General features: G+C 47.8%; 1 protein-coding gene across 1 annotated transcript in view; it reads right to left on the bottom strand.

Annotated features, from left to right (window-relative positions):
* LOC124775905 overlaps nucleotides 1-14,267 on the bottom strand; it is a 476,308-nt gene that overhangs the window by 50,823 nt on the left and 411,218 nt on the right. Inside the window, exon 13 of the mRNA XM_047250740.1 lies at nucleotides 61-204. Coding sequence (XP_047106696.1) covers nucleotides 61-204 — 144 coding nt within the window. The remainder of the gene's footprint in view (nucleotides 1-60; nucleotides 205-14,267) is intronic.

The following is a 14,267-nucleotide window of genomic DNA, read 5'->3' as shown; positions in this document are numbered from 1 at the left end:
CAAGGCTTCAACGGTTTTTGGTTGTAATCTAAGAGAGTAAGTGGGAAGAGAGACACTGACCAGCTGCAGGACTTGCGTGGACAGGTTCCTGACGAACGCCAAAGGGTCCTCGAGGCCAGGGTCCTGCACCTGCAGCTGCTTTATGTTGCCCACCAGATGGCAGGCCAGCGCTGCCTGCTGCTCCGACCGTGCGGCGAACGAGTCCTGTATGACAAGAAGAACATCAAATGGGACCTCTGCCGCTGTGCGATAAAAGTCAAAGCTGTCTGCTACAGACATCTATCATACTATGGATAAGCACTTGTATGTGTCAAAGAACATATAGCCAGTCTTCCATCTGTTGGAGTAGATCCATCTTTCGTTAAGCACCGCAAAACATGTTTTAGCATGCTATTTAAACTTTGAGAAAACCAGCCAATAGTACTGTTTGACAGGAAGACCGGTTAGCAACGATCCTTTTGACTTGTAGGACAAAGTTTTCCTCCTCCTGCCATGAACATGCTCTACTTTACTGCTGGTTGGATCTGCCAAACAATTTAGTATACAGGGTGAAGAACAAATATCGCACTTGGCGGTCGGCATGCGATTCCTCATCCCAGTTCAAGACAAAAGTGTAGCTAGAAAAACCTAGTCCCGGCAGTAGCCTTAATAGAAATCCGATTTAAAAAACGAAGCTCTTTCTACGCTGTAACTGCGTGCAGTATGGCCATGAACAGGCAGCATGAGCGCAGCACTCTGCCGGAGCTGTACCGTTAGCCCAGTGAGACGACTCAACGCCGTGGGGAACGGAGATGCAGCTTTGGCGATGTTTGAGTCGCTCTCACGCAGAAATTTTTTTCCAGTTAAAGCATCAAACTGCATCCAAATTACACCTCCACAATGCGGTACCTTGTCTATTTCTTACTGTTATTGTTACCTTTATTTAAACATTAATAAACACGGTGGTCCATTGATCGTGACCGTGCCAAATATGTCACGAAATAAGCGTCAAACGAAAAAACTACAAAGAACGAAACTTGTCTAGCTTGAAGGGGGAAACCAGAAGGCGATATTCTTCGCCCGCTAGATGGTGCTGCCATAGGTCAGACGGATATCAACTGCGTTTTTTTGAATAGGAACCCCCATTTTTTATTACATATTCTTGTAGTACGTAAAGAAATATGAGTGTTTTAGTTGTACCACTTTTTTCGCTTTGTGGTAGATGGCGCTATAATAGTCACAAACATATGGCTCACAATTTTAGACGAACAGTTGGTAACAGGTGGGTTTTTAAATTAAAATACAGAACGTAGGTACGTTTGAACATTTTATTTTGGTTGTTCCAGTGTGATACATGTACCTTTGTGAACTTATCATTTCTGAGAACGCATGCTGTTACAGCGTGATTACCTGTAAATACCACATAAGTGCAATAAACGCTCAAAATGATGTCCGTCAAATTCAATGCATTTGGCAATACGTGTAACGACATTCCTCTCAATAGCATGTAGTCCTCCTTCCGTAATGTTCGCACATACATTGACAATGCGCTGATGCATGTTGTCAGGCGTTGTCGGTGGATCACGATAGCAAATATCCTTCAACTTTCCCCACAGAAAGAAATCCGGGGACGTCAGATCCGGTGAACGTGCGGGCCATGGTATAGTGCTTCGACGACCGATCCACCTGTCATGAAATATGCTATCCGATACCGCTTCAACCGCACACGAGCTATGTGCCGGACATCCATCATGTTAGAAGCACATCGCCATTCTGTCATGCAGTGAAACATGTAGTAGTAACATCGGTAGAACATTGCGTAGGAAATCAGCATACATTGTACCATTTAGATTGACATCTATAACATGGGGGCCAATTATCCTTCCTCCCATAATGCCGCACCACACATTAACCCGCCAGGGTCGCTGATGTTCCACTTGTAGCAGCCATCGTGGATTTTACGTTGCCCAATAGTGCATATTATGCCGGTTTACGTTACCGCTGTTGGTGAATGACGCTTCGTCGCTAAATAGAAGGCGTGCAATAAATCTGTCGTCGTCCCGTAATTTCTCTTGTGCCCAGTGACAGAACTGTACACGACGTTCAAAGTCGTCGCCATGCAATTCCTGGTGCATAGAAATATGGTACGGGTGCAATCGATGCTGATGTAGCATTCTCAACACCGACGTTTTTGAGATTCCCGATTCTCTCGCAGGTTGTCTGCTACTGATGTGCGGATTAGCCGCGACAGCAGCTAAAACACCTACTTAGGCATCATCATTTGTTGCAGGTCGTGGTTGACGTTTCACATGTGGCTGAACACTTCCTGTTTCCTTAAATAACGTAACTATCCGGCGCAAAAAGTGGTCCAACTAAATCATTCATATTTCTTTACGTACTACACGAATATGTAATAAAAATGGAGGTTCCTATTTAAAAAAAAACGCAGTTGATATCCGTTTGACCTATGGCAGCACCATCTAGCGGGCCAACCATAGCGACATCTGGTTTCCCCCTTCAAGCTAGGCGAGTTTCGTTCTTTGTAGTTTTTTCGTTTGATGCTTATTTCGTGAGATATTTGGCCCGGTCACTATCAATGGACCACCCTGTATAACATGAGCTTCTTTCACATGCAAACGACCGTTTTGTTTCGTCCTTGACACAAATAAAGTCAATAGAAAATAATAGTGGATACAGTAACATTGCCTGTACCCAATGAGGTACAAAAAACACAATAGGTAGGCTACACTAGATTGCACATTATGCTACGCACAGTAATTCAAATCAAATGGCTCTGAGCACTATGGGACTTAACTTCTAAGGTCATCAGTCCTCTAGAACTTAGAACTACTTAAACCTAACTAACCTAAGGACATCACACACATCCATGCCCGAGGCTGGATTCGAACCTGCAACCGTAGCGGTCGCGCGGTTCCAGACTGTAGCGCCTAGAACCGCTCGGCCACTTCGGCCGGCTAACAGTAATTCCATTCTGTACACACGACGGTCAGGTTTATCTTCACAGCGCCGGCATGTACAAATGCGAGCAACGTTCAGTTTGGAGAAGGTGCTCAAAGCGACCATCTTGCGTTTGCAGTCAGTTCGCCACTCGCTGCGTCAACCATTGCCGAAACGGCGTGCACGAAATCTATTAGGTCGTGAACATCCATGGGTGGAGTACTATAAAATTGTTTCTTTAAGAGTTCCCACAAATAATAATCTAGCGGATTAAGCTCCGGGGAACGACCAACCATTTCCCTCCAAACGCGTCTTTTAAATAATTGCCGCGCGGTTAGAGGCGCCATGTCATTGACTGCCGGAGGTTCGAGTCCTCCCTCGGGCATGAGTATGTGTGTTGTTCTTAGTATAAGTTAGCTGAAGAAGTGTGTAAGCCTAGGGACCGATGACCTCTGCAGTTTGGTCCCTTAAGAACTGACACACATTTGAAATTTTTTAAAAAAATAATTACATACATTTATTCCAAAGTGTGGCCGTGTACCATCATGCTGAAACCATAGCTGCCGCACCAAGTGGAACAATTTCTAATGCGTCAGGCAAAGTATTACAAAGAAACGTACAATACCGGGAGCATTCAACTTGCCCAGCAATAGGTAAGGTCCCAGAAGCACTCCCCCCACGATTCCAGCCCACAGGTTTATGCCAAAGCGTTTCTGAAAGCCACGTTCACTGGTGACATGTGGGTTATGTTCCGACCAGTAATGGTTGTTGTGGAGGTTGAAAATAACTTCACGAGTGGAGCTAGATTCTTCAGTCCATATTAAGTTAGTTACAAAGCGTTCGTTATCTTCCACCTGATGCGAAAGCCATTCACAAAACTGTACTCGTCGAATGTGGTCTTCCGGTCGCTGGTATTGAGTCAATGTGTAACGATACAGAAGCAGTTCTTCATTGTGCCAACACGTCAGCAACCAGTCTTTGAGATATCTGCAACTGCCTTGCCATATCACGGGTACTTCCCCGAGGTGATTGTGAACCGCTTCGAGACTCGCGTCTTCTCTTTGTGGAGGATGGCCTTGGACGACCTCTGTGCATTACTTGTGGACGAAGATTCCCGTTTTCCCGAAGGCGTTGCTCCAAGCGTCGAAAAACATTCTTATCGGGATGACACCTTTGTGGGTACCGTGCAGCATACGCACGAGCAGCAGCTTCGTTATCGGAAGCACCCAGCACCAAAACCATATCGATGTATTCATAGTTTGTGTAGTCAATCGGGAGGCCGTCTTACATGAGCTTGACAGGGCCAGTTACGGCTGTGCTGTGCGCTGTTAGTAGACACATGCATGCAATTTAATGCATCCCACTATCGTGTAATAGGCTATTGTCACGTGACAAAATGATGTGCTGCTTATAAACGGCGAGAACTGGGGAACGGATCTCTAAAAAATAAAAATAAAACAGACGAGCTTTTTTTAATTACCGGGATTTTTTAAAGTATTTGCGGGACTGTATCTCTTATTTTTTTGTCTTCGCATTCCTGAAATTATCTAAAACTACAAAAAAGGAAAGCTAATGCCACCACCAGTTTTGCACTAAATATTTAAGAAGCCCCAAAAGAAAAGTTCTACCTCTTCAGGCGTTGGCCCCTATCACGAAAGACCTCAATTACTTCTTCTTCTTTTTTTTTTTTTTTTTTGTAAAAGGAGGATACATGGAAGGTTTTTTATTTGTATTTTCTTTTATTTATAATTTTTTATTTAATTTCTTTTATTTTTTTCGATTTTATCATAAATGAATCCATCTCCGTCGCACAAATACGTTCTCGCAAAGATTGGCAATCGTGTTCTACATCAACGGGAAAGAAAATCCCGTGTGGTGGAGACACATCAGTAGATCATCGATGCACGTCTTCTCGGAAGTGCGTGCGAGTAACCGTTGAGGGTATCGTAACTGATCCGTAAAATGGAAAAAGGGTCATATGTCAGCTGCTGTTTGGATGGATGATCCAGCTGCAGGAGGGTTGTGGAAAGTGCTCCGGAGAAATTTAGAGAAATATCGTTGTTACTTTGGATTCTCGACTGCTGCACAATGTCAGTCGTTAAGGTATTGCCAGAAATCGAGGGCTGACTTGTCACCAACAACAAACAGGCGGTGGAATGCGTGTGCGCTAATCCAAGTCACAGAGTAGGTGATTTGCAAGTAGAAAATAGTCCACGTCCGGGAAGAGAATCATTTGTGGGGTGATGCTGTCCGGAGGCGTGTGTGAGATGAAGGCCAGCATATGGTGGACCAAAAGCCGAACACTATTCGAGTCGCAGCATACAAGTCGATGGCCATCGTCGTACTGCACGCCACACGTGGTACATAATGTTGATGGCGCCAGGTAGATCCGATGGAGACGCAACTGGCAGGTATGTTCCCATTAACCGTCACATATCAGGTGGATTGGACGTCCGTCGCAAGAGTATGCGCATGCACTGCCCGTCACACGGCATTCCACCGGACGAGGGGATGTTTTTCCTCAATCACATTCGGCGGAAGCCGCGATTGCAGCGAGGCATAGACTATATTGGCAGTCGGTAGACGTGGAGGGAGAAGCACAGACCTGATGTAGCTATATCCAAGGAACAAATAGCTCAAGTAGAAAAAGAGCGGTGATACGACTGTCAGCGGCAGTGGGGCAATAAGTGAGCTCATCAGTAGGCTGGTGAGGCATGTCAGAGTGTGTGGTTACGAAGAGGGCCGTTGCTCGATGGTGCACGTGATAGAGCCCTCCTTTGTCCTTCGGAAGGGTGAGGGACTCATAGCTGACTTTAAATAACAGGCCTTGACTCACAAAGGGACCCAGTGCAGCCAACATCCTTCTGGCCATTGATGGCGGGATGGGGAATGTCTGTGCCAAGTGCGACGCGACATAAACCTTAGCAAAATGGGTCCGTTGTAGCATGTCCAGGGTTCGGAGTCGATGGTCACAGAGCTCTGCTCTGATCCAGCGTAATTAGCGTCTACTGTCAAGAGCCACTGATCGCCGCAAGTCGGTTGTAAAATAAATACCCAGACATCGTACCACGTCGCTGATCCGTAGGGGAGCGACGCATTCACTGGGCGGCCCACAGCCTATAGACAACGCGCGAGATTTGCGAACATTAAGGACGCTGCCCGAGCAGGGCCGTAGGATTCCAGCCAGTCCAGCGCTGCCTGAACATCGTTGCCGTTGCGCAGGAGGAGGACCAGATTGGCCGCGTAGCCCGCTCAACAAAATGCGTGTCCGCCAAAGTCAACCCAGTGAGGCGTTGGCGGAGGCCGCAAAGTAACGGTTCCATGCCGAGAGCGTTGGGTTGGGTTGTTTGGGGAAGGAGACCAGACAGCGAGGTCATTGGTCTCATTGGATTAGGGAAGGCCTGGAAGGAAGCCGGCCGTGCCCTCTCAAAGGAACCATCTCAGCATTTGCCTGGAGCGATTTAGGGAAATCACGGAAAACCTAAATCAGGATGGTCGGTCTCGGGATTGAATTGTCGTCCTTCCGAATGCCGAGAGCGTACAGGGTCGCAGAAAGAGGGCATCCTTGCCGCACCGATCGTTGTACCAGGATGGGGGGCGTAAGACGACCATTGTGCAGGATCCTAGAATCGCTCCCCGGAGTAGACGTACTATGAACTCCACAAAGCTGTCTGGGAATCCTATATTCCGCATCACCGCTGTCAGATAGGCGTTATCAACTCTGTTGAAGACGTGACTGCAATCAAGGGTGGCCAGGGCCCTTGTGACGCGCAGCGTCCGCGCAAGCGCTATCGTTTCATGGCACCGATATAATGCAGTCCGGGTGTTGTAGTAGCCTCCTGAGGAGGCCTAATCGTGGGAAATAACATATTGGGCCATCCTCCTGAGACGTGCTGCCAAAAGCTGGGTAAAGATCTTTATATCACAGTTCAAGAGCGACTGGAGGCGGTAGTCACTGACAGAGGTTCCATCGTTTGGTTTATGAATAGGAACGAGCAATCGTTCGAGGAAGGCACTAGGAAGCTGTACTTAAGGGGACATCAAGTCACGGCATACGTCCGTCCAGGTAGACGTCAGTAATTGGCGATACGTCCCATAAAACTCTAACGGGAGGCTGTCGGATACCGGCGACTTGTGAGGCGCGCTGGCCACTATAGCTGCAGTGACCTCCTCCCCAGTCCCGCATAGTGTGCCATATGTAATGCGAGAGATTTCCTCCGTCGCGTCAGGGGGATGATGGCGGTCCGCGAACAGTTGACTAAAGCGAGGGTGGAGAGCATTCCCAATTGCATGTAGTGCTGTGACACAGCGACTGTAGGCTAAAGTTACAGCATGAATCAGCGCTCGTTGACAACGCCTGCGTTCCGTGATGATGTGATTCATCGATGGCCCTTCGTGGTCCATTCTATGCATGATGCGAGCACGAACAATCGTCCCTTCGAGGTGCTGCCTCGTGAGGGCTTGTGGTCCCCGCTTTTGCTCCGGTCATTGCTTGCTGACGGGCAGGTGAATGAGGCATTGCGAACAGTCACGCAGAATGCGGTAGTAAAAATCTAGTGAATGCTGCTTCCAGGCAGCGATCTCCCTGCCGTGACCAATCATCGCCTTCCTAAGCAGCCATAGCAGCCACAATGAGAGTACGGCCAGGTAAGCTCCTCGCCGAGGGGAGCATGACGTCCACGTTGCCCCAACGAACTGTCGGTATTCAGGCGAATGTAGGTGTGTCACGTTCAGTTACCAGGGGCCTCGCCCGTACTATCTGGCGGCGCAAGGTTACTGTGCATATATAGCCCGCATGGTCGTGAAAAGCAACAGGTCATATTTCTGCGGCCCGTGTGCCCTAAATAATGGTGCGCGAGAGATAGACACGGTCAATACTGCTGGAGGAATGGCTGGTATGTTGTGTGAACCCGCCCTCTCCCCATGTACATATTCCCATGTGTCCACGAGCGAAGATTAGTTAGGATGGTGGAGAGCGCCGGAGATGGAGGTAGCGTGGCAGTTGGTCCTTCGGCGCCTGGTTGGAGTTAAAACTCCTACCGAAGATTAGGGCATCCTGGCGTCCCGTAAAGAGAGACGCGACCGCATCTGCGAAGAAAACGGACCGTTCACGGCTTCGTCCCGATCCAAAGGGCGCATAGATATTGATTCTGACGTCACGCAGAGTGAGAGCCATGCCTCTTGCGTCAGGGAGGAAAGCGACGTCTTCGGCAACTAGGCCATCATGGAGAGGGATTACCACGCCACTACTAGTGGCAGATGCATGTGAGACGTGAGCAGTGTATCCGAAAGAGCCGACGAGATCCTCGACATTGAGCTCCTGAAGAAGGTCAATGTCTGTTCTGCAACATTCAGTGTATCTTGTAACAACCTCAGTTTATGACGCACACGAATGCTATATTTTACTGCTGCCAACTTACATTTCGCGGAAAGACCACAAAGGTAAGATAAGAGAGATCAGGGCTCGTACAGAGGCATATAGGCAGTCATTTTTCCCTCGTTCTGTTTGGGAGTGGAACAGGGAGAGAAGATGCAAGTTGTGGTACGAGGTACCCTCCGCCACGCACCGTATGGTGGATTGCGGAGTATGTATGTAGATGTAGATGTATTGATGTTGAGAGTCGCCAGTTGGTATTGTTGGGCGTTCGCTCCTGCGGCGGCCGTCATGCGCGGACCAGCCGCAGCATTCTTCGCATTGTCAATCACTGTGTCGCAGCTGTCCCGACACCTCCATCGGGACACGCACTTCCGCGGCACTAGGCAGTATCACAGCGTCATCCTCGACGTCATCAGCCCAGGAGCTCGTCGGTACAGACATGGTGTCCCGCGACGAGTCGTCCACTGTGCACGCAGGTGGAGTATGCACTGTAGGAGGAGCATCACCCAGGACGCTTACGGGAGAGTTCGGCGCCGCCGCGTCACTACGACGTGAAGCTGTCGTGGGGTGAGGAGGCGGAACATTATCGTCTGCCATCTGCGTGTCAGAGGACTTCGCGTCATCAGACATGTTATCGTCATCTTGTGGCCCCATTATTTGAAGATAATCATCCGAAGGCGCTTCCATGGGGCCTTTTGTTTACGTACATGCTGTTCTATGTTGGAATGGGAGCGGTTGTCCATCACCTTCTCGACAGATGGTAGGAAGGCAGAAGTCGGTACAACGCCAGGCTTCTGATCCATCTTCGTGTCACGGTCAGCGGTAATAGGCAGGCGAGTGTCTCCTCCCGACAGTGCCTCTGGTTGTAGTGACGTGAAAAGTGTCGGATTAGTCTCCACGACGGTAGTCATTACCTGCGACGGGTCGCATGGGTCATGCGGTAGATCAGCAGTTGGTGCTGTGACCGCGGCGTAGGTGACAGGAGAACTGTGGATGGCGCAGTGGAGGCGGCGTAGCTGAACGGTGTCTGTACAAGCCGGTGCTGGAGATAGTTTTGGCGGACATGCCCTTCCTGACCGCAACCGGCGCAGCTACGGGGCTGTCTGTCATATATAACGATGGCCCTTCGTTCTCCTATAACCACATGCTTGACCAGTTCAATTTTCACTTGACAGATGGCGGACATGCCCTTCCTGACCGCAACCGGCGCAGCTACGGGGCTGTCTGTCATATATAACGATGGCCCTTCGTTCTCCTATAACCACATGCTTGACCAGTTCAATTTTCACTTGACAGATGCTGTTGAGTAGAGAGTAAGTCTCAAACGTTTTCATTTTTCAGCCAGGTGACTGAGTACATTGCCATACGGCTTAAAAGCCGACATGACGACGTCCGGCGGGACCTCGAACGGGAGTTCGAAAACCCGCGTGGTCAATCATTACATCACCTACGTGTCCGTCGTGGTGCTTAAACCTGAGGTACGGCGCGTGGCGGCTCACAATTTCGGTTCACAGCTCTTCAGTGCGCGTTTTGACATATACAACGTTCCAAGTGATGGAAAAGTGAAGGCCAGTACATCCAACGGATCAAGGTGACAATCACCCTGTATTAAGTTCCCGATTTCGTAAGGTCTTGGTCGTGAATATTCTGCTTGGAATGCGATTTTGATCGCTGTCCGGCGTTCAGAGTCTGCCATGGTTCTCTCGTAAAGAGGGACTCAATGCACGAAACCGCGGCGAGAAATAAACAAACGCGCGCTCGAGCTCCACAACAGGCGCGGCGCAGCGGAGGTCCTCGTCTCCTGGCCGCGTAAGCCGAACTGTGTATTCGAACCATAGACCCATGTTGGATGTGGGTTTAATGTACCAGCAGTGTGCACAGTGAGCTACGACGGTTGGTACGATGGTGCAGGGTGATACACGTTCCTCTGTACATTCCTATCCGCTGCACAACGAGACAGTGTTGCCAACTTCTTGTTTCCATACATGTGATTTCAAAATGCACCCGATCTGATTTTGCTACATAAACTTTTGTCTTGAATCTGGGTGAGGAATCGCATGCCGACACCCAACTTCGGCATTTTTTCATTCAACCTGTATACTCTTGTCTTGTTATATTGAAATGGGCACACTGAAGCAACATTGTCGAGGATTGTGGTAAGACAGTTGCTTGCTTGCACGGCATTTACGTCTTTACTCTTTACGTTGTTTTCAAATTTAATCACGTGAAATACTTTTGGACTGAATATTGTGCGAGCAATATTAGTACTTTGTTCGGTTTCAATACTTCGTTGGAACATATGCGAATCGATATCGTTTTCTGTTCACACATCTGAGTCTGCAAGTAGTTTATCTCATTGCTTTCAACCCACTGAATAATACTATGGGTGTTACTATGAGGCCGCGTAGTGTAGCCGCGCGGTATTAGGCGGCTTGCCACGGTTCGCGCGGCTGCCCCCGTCGAAGGTTCGAGTCCTCCCTCGGGCGTGGATGTTTATGTTCTCCTTAGCGTAAGCTAGTTTAAGTTAGATTAAGCAGTGCGTAAGTAGTTGTGAAATCTTAACGACACATTCGGACCTGAGAAACAGACGAAGAGATACAGTAAATGGTTCAAATGGCTCTGAGCACTATGGGACTTAACTTCTAAGGTCATCAGTCCCCTAGAACTTAGAACTACTTAAACCTAACTAACGGAAGGGCATCACACACATCCATGCCCGAGGCAGGATTCCAACCTGCGACCGTAGCGGTCGCTCGGTTCCAGATTGTAGCGCCTAGAACCGCTCGGCCACCCGGGCCGGCTACAGTAAATAATTAAGCCCCTCTTCAGTAATTTTGTAAACGAACATTTCTCGGAGCACGAACAAAACAAAATTGTAAAGAAATTGATATTATCCGGCAACAAATTTTAGCTTAATAAAATGAAAGTTGTGACAAAGTAACGCATTTTAGTAGTTGAATAGATGGCTTTAGAATTAGGCCTAGCGATATAGAACACTAGAATTAACTGGAAGTGCAGATTTATTTAATTATTGGCGTTCTGTTCCATTATATAGGTTGAGCTAAGGGTGAAAAAAATACGGATTCCAGTGTGTTAAGCAAAGCGTGTAGTATGGAAAATTAATTTCATGTCGATCTTTCCGACGGATGTTTTACAGACACGAAATGCAATCTTCAAGAATTTTATTCCATTTTTTTAAGAACCCTCTTATCCAATTGCAACTACTCATGCGAGAATTAGTAAGAACGAAAAATTATAAAACTACAGACGTAGCCAGATTAAAGTCATGTCGAGGGTAGAAAGCCCTAAAATGAGTATTAAGAGATGAGATAATTTAAGGAAATGAATATTTAGTTATTTGTTGACATAAGGAACGTAGTCCTTATAGCAACAACTTAAGCTCATAGCAATTGTTAAAATTGGCGACCAGAAGAATCAATGAATACATGAATGTTTGCCAAATTACGTCACGAACGCTATATGATCAAAAGTATCTGGACACCTCGATGTAGTGTGGAACTGACCATTAGATGCCGCGAGGGACAGAGTCGCCAGTATAAAAGGAGGCGGAGGGTATTGTGTTGTCAGTAGAGAAGGAATAACAGCAGAATGGGTCGGCGAGAAGAGCTCAGTAATTTCGAAAGTGGACTAGTCATTCGATGTTAGATGACTGACAAGTCCATTAGGGACATTTCAGTCACTCTAAAGCCGTCAGATCGACTGTTGATGTGATTGTGAACTGGAAAAGGAAACGAATAACCACAACTAAAGCAAGACCAATCAGACCTCATGTACCGACGGGCGGGGACCCTCAAGCGATGCAAAGAGTAATTGTAAAAAATCGCATGAAATCAGCGGAAGGAATCATTCGTGAGTTCCAGAGAGATAACAGCAGTCCAGCTAGCACTTCGACAATGCGTGGGTAGTTAAAATGAATGGGGTACAGTGGTCAAGCAACTCCACATAAGCCACATACTTCTGTAGATAATGCTAAGAGATGCTTGAGGTGGTGTAAAGAGCGACGCTGCTGGACAGTGGATGATTGGAAACGAGTGATTTGGAGTGATGAATCACGCTGTACCCCTCTGGAATCCGATGGAAGAGTTTGGGCACGCCGCGCGGAGTGGGCGCGCGGTTTGAGGTGTCATGACACAGACTCCGCGGCCCCTCCCTCCGGAAGTTCGAGTCCTCCCTCGGGCATGGGTGTGTGTGTTGTTCTTAGCATAGCTTAGTTTAAGTAGTGTGTAAGTCTAGGGACCGATGACCTAAGCAGTTTGGTCCCTTAGGAATTTATACACATGTGTATGTGAGTTTGGGCTCGGTGAACGCCTGGGAAACGTTACCTGTCGTCATGTGGAGGATCAACAGTGAAGTATGGAGGAGGTGGTGTTGGTGTTTTCGTGATTGTGTTGTGGTACCCTCATTTTGCTTAGGAAAACGCTAAATACAAAAAAATATGAGTACACTTTACAGCGTTGCTTGTATTAGCATGACAATGCACCCTGTCATAAATAGCTTCTGCGAGGCATGGTTTGTCGCCAGTAACATTCCCGAAATGGGCTGAAGTGCGCAAGTCCCCAGCGTAACCCAATGGAATACTTTTGGGATGAATTAGAACTTCGTCTTCGCTCCAGACCCCAGCGTCCAAGATACCACTTTTTTTTTGGTTTTGGCTCTTGAGCTAGAATGGGCTGCCGTTCTTCCGTAGGCACTGAGGCACCTCAACGAAAGTGCCCCCAGTAGAGTCCAGTCCTTCTCAGGGGAGAAGGGTGGACACACCCTTGTTAGTGTCCACTAATACGTGCCCAGATGCTTCTGATAAGATAATTTATGCTTGCCATACGTCAATGAGACAGACCTCTTTAGTTACTAATGGAGTTTCATACTTGAAGGATTTCATGCAACCCCATAGGAAATTTCTTTCAACACGTACTAGAGAACTTCAGTAAGTAAGTTGCGCGATATTATGGCACGCCAAGTAATTTTTACGAATGCTACACTACACTTCATTGTGATAGAGTTCCATGACTATTTTGCAACATAGTCACAGTCTCCGTAAACAGTGCTCGAAATGTTCTACCAGTCGTTCGATTGTTTGATGATGGACTTGCGCTTCTTGGCCACGAAGTCAATCAAGAGCCGCTGGAAAATCTCCCCCCCCCCCCAGCTGTTCTTTCAGCTTACCAAAGACATGGAAACTGCATGGTACACGAACTCGGTTTTACAAACCATCTCACTACAACTGGACGCGACACTGCATTTGGCCCACATATCGCCAGAATGTGTGGGAAGTTTAGACATATTGTCCACAAGAATTATACGGTCACGAGCACTTCGAGATTGGAGTAAGTTTTCAATTGCCGTGCCATTCCACTCGCAGCCTGTGATGCAGGCGTTATCCGCCCCGCAGCAGAATGCGTCTGCAGTAAACCCGAGACATGTACTCTCTTCTGGTAATGCCCTACTCTTGTTGTGCAGTGCTCGTACTATGGGGCGACTTGTGTAACTTACTTTCTGAAGTCCCTATGTAGTTACTGGATTGCAAACCTACCACTGCTTGGAGTCTCCTTTATTCTAGATACCTGCCTAATATCGTGAAGGGCCCCCTCCAGCACGCAGAAGTGCCGCAACACGACGTGACATGGACTCGACTAACGTCTGAAGTAGTGTTGCAAGGATCCTGCAGGGCTGTCCACAAATCCGTAAGAGTACGAGTGGATGGAGACTTCTTCTGAGCAGCACGTTGCAAGGCAACCCAGACATGCTCAATAATGTTCATGTCTGGGGAGTTTGGTGGCTAGCGGAAGTGTTTAAACACAGAAGATTGTTCCTGGAGCCACTCTGTAGCAATTCCGGACGTGTGGGGTGTCGCATTGTCCTGCTGGAATTGTCCAAGTCCATCGGAATGCACAATGGACATGAATGGCTGCAGTTGATCAGACAGGATACTTAC

The sequence above is a fragment of the Schistocerca piceifrons genome, chromosome 2 (assembly GCF_021461385.2).
Source record: "Schistocerca piceifrons isolate TAMUIC-IGC-003096 chromosome 2, iqSchPice1.1, whole genome shotgun sequence".
Classification (NCBI taxonomy): domain Eukaryota; kingdom Metazoa; phylum Arthropoda; class Insecta; order Orthoptera; family Acrididae; genus Schistocerca; species Schistocerca piceifrons.
Note: the sequence above shows the minus strand (reverse complement) of the source record. Positions and strands in the feature narration are given on the sequence as shown.